The sequence below is a fragment of the Hippocampus comes genome, unplaced genomic scaffold (assembly GCF_001891065.2).
Source record: "Hippocampus comes isolate QL1 unplaced genomic scaffold, H_comes_QL1_v1.1 scaffold234, whole genome shotgun sequence".
Taxonomy (NCBI): domain Eukaryota; kingdom Metazoa; phylum Chordata; class Actinopteri; order Syngnathiformes; family Syngnathidae; genus Hippocampus; species Hippocampus comes.
The window spans coordinates 512,228-518,675 of NW_017805479.1; the positions used below are offsets into that span (position 1 = coordinate 512,228).

The following is a 6,448-nucleotide window of genomic DNA, read 5'->3' on the forward strand; positions in this document are numbered from 1 at the left end:
TATATATATACAATTTCTCAGAATGACTCTTAATATTTTCCCACAGATTTCTTTTGATGTAACAGTAACAGCGGACTCATGCATCGAGAACAAGACATTCTCGATCAGACCACTTGGTATTAAAGACACGTTGACAGTGAGCTTATCTTCGAGCTGTGAGTGTCAGTGTAAAGACCCAAGCGAAAGTAGCCAACAATATTGCAAAGGCAGAGGAAGAATAAGATGTGGTATTTGCAGGTAAGCTTTATCCTTTAATTCATCATACAGTAGTTTATAATTTATTCATTCCCCCCGAAAGGAAACTCCAGTTTCCATTCCGATGCATTCATTCCATCACACAAAGAACCAGAAAACACACATGGCTCATTGGGTACACAAATGGTGCTGTGCCAAAGAGGTGGTTGGTGCCTTTCTTGTGACCAAATTGACAGTGTCGCGGTGTATAGGACCATGACTCTCATTGCACTCCATTCCAAATTTGTAGATAGTTTTTGCCCTTTTTGCTCAAATTCTTTCTTTTTTTTTTTTTTTTTTTTTTTGCATAGTTTCTCCACTTCAACATTTAAGATGATCAAACAAAAGGATAATCCAAGTAAACAGAAAATGCAGTTTTTAAATGGTGATTTTTATCCATCCATCCATTTTCTGGGCCACTTTATCCTCATAAGGGTCGCGGTCGTGCTGGAGCCTCTCCCAGCTGTCTTGAAGCAGTAGGCGGGGGACAACCTGAACTAGTTGCCAGGCAATTGCAGGGCACACATAGACGAGCAACCATTCACACTCACAATCACACCTAGGTACAATTTGGAGTGTTCAATCAGCCTGCCATGCATGTTTATGGAATGTGGGAGAAAACCTGAGTACCCGGAGAAAACCCACGCAGGGATGGCGACAACATGCAAACTCCACACAGGAAGAACGGGGCTGGATTTGAACCGATGACCACTGTAATGTGAGGCAGACGTACTAACCAGCCAACCAGTGTGCCGCCAGTGATTTTATAATTAAGTGAAAAGAAAGCAACTTGTCCCTGTGCGGAAAAACGACTTGCCCCGAAAACCGAATAACTGTTTGGGCCACCCTGGGCAGCAACAGTGAAATTAAGTAGTCCAACTTGGCTTACATCTACTTCTAAAATGATCAAGTCCAAGTGATTTACTTACCGTACTTACTTACTTTACTTACCTTGCTTACTTTTACTTACCTTACTTACTAAGTTATTTACATCCATACAGAGTAACAATCTTTTATTGACATGAAAACAAACTCGTTGTTGCCTTTATATCAGGGATCTTCAATTAAAATTCAAAGGGATCTGGTTTCAGAGAAGTTCTCAGGGCAGAGGTCCAAATCTCAGGGCATTAAATATCAAAGAGGCTTCCCGTTCTCTCTCCCTCTGTTGGTCATTGTTATTGTTGGTTTCTCTGCACGGGTTGTAAATGGGAAGGTAAATTCCTTGTGTGTTTTACACACTTGGCTCATAAATCTGGTCCCGATTCTGATTGTGAGTACAACCGCCAACAAATTTCCAAGCTGTGCAAAACATTTTTCAATGCAATGGGGGCTTATGGGGGCTTAAAAAGGGGGGAGGGGGATTCTTTTTTCTTTTTTCAAATAAACATCCCGGTGAAATTAAACCCGCTGTAACAAATAGCAAAATTCTTACCTGAATTTTTCTTACCGGTAGTCACGGGCATAATTGTTTCTCCATGAGAGTCCTCAGGAATGAGGTGGACATTGGAAGAAGTCAAGGAAATGCCTTGACTTGATGGGCGGGCCCTGCCCCGCCTACCTTGAGTTTGATACGCCACTGAGCATTTTCAATAACTCGGAGGGAGAACCATTTGTTTGCAGTTTTTTTTTTTTGTTTGTTTTATTGATCACGTTAGAAAACTGAGTGGAAGATTGAGTTATTCTCCTAAAAGCATTGTGTTTTTGTGCACGAGTGATGTATAGAACATTATATAGACATTGAACTTCAAAGTCTTGGAATTTTTTGGGGGTTGCTAATAGTTTCTCTCCTTCTTTTTAAGTTGCAATCAAGGCTCCGTCGGTCAGTTCTGTGAATGCGACATTGGCAACAAAGATGAACACTCACTGAGAGGATCATGTCTGAGCCAAAGTGGTCTTGAATGTGAGAGTCATGGAGATTGCGTGTGTGGCAGATGCCAGTGCCACACAACAGCAAGTGGAGGCAGTTACTACGGTGACTTCTGTGAATGTGACGATGAACACTGTGAGAAATTCCACAATAAATTATGCGGAGGTATGTTTGTTCCTTATACGTAAAGACATAACTAGAGGGGTCTTGGTGGGGCTGAACATCCATCCATCCATCCATCCATCCATTTTCTGAAACACTTTATCCTCACAAGGCTCGCGGGGGGTGCTGGAGCCTATCCCAGCTGTCTTGGGGCAGTGGGGGGGGGACACCCTGAACCGGTTGCCAGCCAATCGCACGGCACACACAGACAAACAACCATCCGTGCTCACACTCACACCTAGGGACAATTTAGAGTGTTCAATCAGCCTGCCATACATGTTTTTTTTCTGGAATGTGGGAGGAAACCGGAGTACCCGGAGAAAACCCACGCAGGCACGGGGAGAACATGCAAACTCCACAGAGGAAGGCCGGAGCCGGGATTGAACCCACAACCTCTGCACTGTGAGGTCGACGCACTAACCACTGGTCACCGGGCCGCCTGGCGCTAAATAATCATAATAATTTTTAAAAGAGCTAAAGGAAAAGAATAACACAAATCTTGACTGTACTTATCCGGTTAAAATTAATGTGACACATGCACACAATGTATTTTATAGTTAGGTTAAAAATGAAAGTATACTCTATTTTCACATTATTATTGATTCATATTATTGTTATTGTATCATGATTTAAATTATTATTTTTATTCCATTTTTCTGGCGATGCCGGCGGCATTTCGTGGCAGGCATAACAAAAAACTGCTCTTCACTTGGATGGCAAAAAGTGCAACCAACCTGTGAATCCACGTGCTGCCATTCATACAATAGAATAAGTCGTGGCTCCCTTCAAATACTCTGTACAGTATATAACTTTGTGTTTTGTATTCAACTACTATACAAGGCCAGATTTCACAGAGTACCATAAAAATCCAGTGAATAAAATTGTGCCATCGAAAATGACACAAAATCATCCCATCGTATTGTACATGGATTAATAAAAATAAAATGGAAACAATATGCAAGTTCCTAGAATGATGTCCAAAAAGGCATGGTTTTATTATAATATGATATTTAATGTCCAATGTTATAAATTTGTGTAATAAAGTTGATGGTGTGTGGTCCCAGTGGCCCTTGTACATTCCATCCTGCAGACTTGGGCCCTCTGGCTCCTTATCTTAAGCTAACAGACTCGAACTTGGGTCTTAAACTGGACAGTGAAATTAAATCCAGCTTCTTTCATCTTTGGCAGATGGCTAAAGTCAAACTTCTCCTTTCTCATGAGCACTTTGAAACAGTAATTCATGCCTTCGTGACATCCCGGCTGGTTGACTATCATGCACTTTACTTTGGAGTCAGCCAATCCTCCATAAAGCGTCTCCAGTGGGTCCAAACTGCTGCTGCTCTCCTCTTGACGGGTACTCGTAAGAGGGAGTACATAACTCCTACTCTGGCATCTCCTCACTGGCTCACCATACATTTGAGAGTTTTTCAGCTTCTCTTATTGGTTTTCAAATCTTTAAATATGCAAATCGTGAAAATTACGCAAAAATTCAGAACATTTCACAATATTAGCAGTAACCAATAACAGTAAACTCGATTATATAAATGAACATGGTGGGCTACGTTTTGGGGAAATAAATTGATCGAGAGAACCTTGAATGTGGATATGTGGAAATCCATATTTGGATCTTTGGAATTGCAGATAAATTGCAGCAATTAACTTCCTACCACTAGATGACAGTTTTGTTTTACAACATCTGTTTCAAACACCAAACTGTACAATTGAGTCCGTTTTCTTTCTATTCCTTTCAACTGATAGGAAATGGTAAGTGCAACTGCGGCAAATGTGAATGCTACGCGGGCTTTGATGGCTCAGCATGTCAATGCACAGTATCAAAGGAAGGGTGTCGGACCCCGAATAATACCATTTGCTATGACAGAGGGATTTGCAAGTGTAACCGTTGTGAGTGTAAAAATGGATACCAACGTCCACATTGCCAGACATGTCTCGGTTGCCCTGATGCCTGCCAAATCAAACTGTAAGTCATTTAATCATTCAGCAATTTTTAAGTGAATGACTTCAATGGACCCTCATCATATTTTCTTTTCCTTTTCATCTATTTTCAGGAACTGTATTGAATGCCTTGGCTTTCAATCTGGTCCATTAAAGAAAAACTGCAGTATGGCTTGCGGACCGAGTATTTCGCATAAAATGGTAGATCATTTCACTCTTTCGAACTCGCTGTGCCGGCAAAGGGACACGACTGGCTGCTGGATCCAATTCAAGCTGGATCAACTGTTTGGAGAGGATAACTACATGGCTGAAATTCTGAAAGAGAGAGGTAAGATTCCATGTAAATACAATCCGCGTAGTACTTTTATGTAGACCCCGACACAGTGCTGTAAGAGACAGTCCAGTCTCTTTACATTTTACTGACAACTGATCCCTCTGTTGGCATTTCCTTGAGCGTAGCTCCATCTCGTGGATGCATTGTAAATTGTGTCTTATAATGCGATGCGCCCAATATATGAAAAAAATTACAAAATAGGCCATTCATTGAAGGTGCGGCTCATAATCCAGTACGCCTTTTAGTGTGGAAAATACGGTACATTTTCTCAAAAGCCGGCAGTGCCCCTTATAATCCGATGTGCTTCTTTATGGATCAATATTCTGATTTATTGGACGTAGTATTTTAAATGTTCTGTCAAGCGCTCTGTTACAGCTGCAGCAGTTGTGAAAGGCTTTTATAAATAAAGCTGTATTGTATTGTATTCCCTTACACAATGCTTCATCCAGTGGGTGCATAACACAACCGCAGCCTCTATTGTAGCTTTTATTCTATGTGCCTTATAACCCGAAAACGCCATTAATTGAGGGCCGCTTTATACCCCAAAGTGCCTTATAGTGCGGAAAATACGGTACCTTCAATCAGCTGTGTACTCATACTTGTTCTTCCAGGTATAAAGGAATGGTTGTCTTCTGGCATGTCATATTGTCTCCTCAAAATGTACATACCCCAATTCAAATGGGGGTTGGAATGTTGTGGAAAACACAAATAAAAATAGAAGACGGTGATTTGCAAATCCTTTTCAACCTATATACTTTGAAGTAAAAGCCACACAGGTATCCCAGGCCAAAATTTCAAGTTACAGGTAACATTTGAAGTCAATACGTGAATTTGTTTACCTTTTAGTAATGTCTTGGCAGCTGCATCAACATTTTTTACAAGCATCGCTCGATGTTTCTTTATGTTGCTCCAAAATCTATGCTATGCAGAGGTAACAATTTGCTCTTCATGGGACCTATTAGCTTTTTTTTCATCTGAATAGCGGAGTGCACCGTTTTCGCCGTGTGTGACGTAGACTGAAGGGGGTGGGGGGAGAAGGCAACGGCAATTAGAAGGAATGTGTGGAGCAGGTGCGCTCAGTTACGAGCGTGACTGCTATAGAAAACTGTTTAATGCTGAAGCCGGATGGAATGAAGCCCTAATTGAATAAGCAAGCACTATATCCCTTTCATTCGTGTGTGTTCTACCGCCGGTGGTGTGCTGGCCGTCGCGAATTTCGGGAAAATGTTGATTTCCTCTAACGGCCGGTTTATTTACGGGCCTGTCGCACCAGGTGATAGCCATCCCCGACCCCTTCGCCGATTAACTTGCGGTGTGTGATGTCCGTTGTACAACACCCACTCCCGCACGGCGAGGATTACATTTAGGCGCGTGACTGCCGGCAGCCAGCATTTAGCCCAGACCTCACCGAGCGACGCAGTTCGTGAGTGTGTGCGCACGTACGGAATGTTGTTTTTCATCAATGTCTAAAGGAAGATTTGGAAGAAAAATGATGCCCAATATCATAGATGGCAATTTTCCGCGGATCCGCGGAAATCCGCCGTTTTATTTCTTAAATTGATCATTTTTGTGAATCGTCTAAATCCGTTGAGAAAATTTTAGGGGCGGTCAGGTACCTTATCGTCGAGTTTTCACGAGCTCTCCCGAACAGTCTCTCCGTTTTCCGTTTGTAAACAGCCCTGCGATTGGACGTGTATGAAAGCTTCAACTAATCAGATCACTGAAGGCATTATTTGTTGCGGAAGTCTTAGCTCGATTATAAACAGCCCAGCGATTGGTTAACTACAAGCGATTGGACCAATCAAATTGCATGTAACATATTGCTTTACCTGATTCATGGCGGCCTGTTCGTCTCGCAAATTCATTGTTCTGGGATCGTTTTGAGCGGAATTATGAAA

General features: G+C 42.0%; 1 protein-coding gene across 1 annotated transcript in view; it reads left to right on the forward strand.

Moving 5' to 3' along the window:
- Positions 1-6,448, forward strand: part of itgb2 (integrin, beta 2) — a 27,169-nt gene that overhangs the window by 17,770 nt on the left and 2,951 nt on the right. Inside the window, exons 11-14 of the mRNA XM_019875672.1 lie at positions 47-237; positions 2,034-2,266; positions 4,022-4,241; positions 4,330-4,544. Of these exons, the coding sequence (XP_019731231.1) occupies positions 47-237; positions 2,034-2,266; positions 4,022-4,241; positions 4,330-4,544 (859 nt within the window). The remainder of the gene's footprint in view (positions 1-46; positions 238-2,033; positions 2,267-4,021; positions 4,242-4,329; positions 4,545-6,448) is intronic.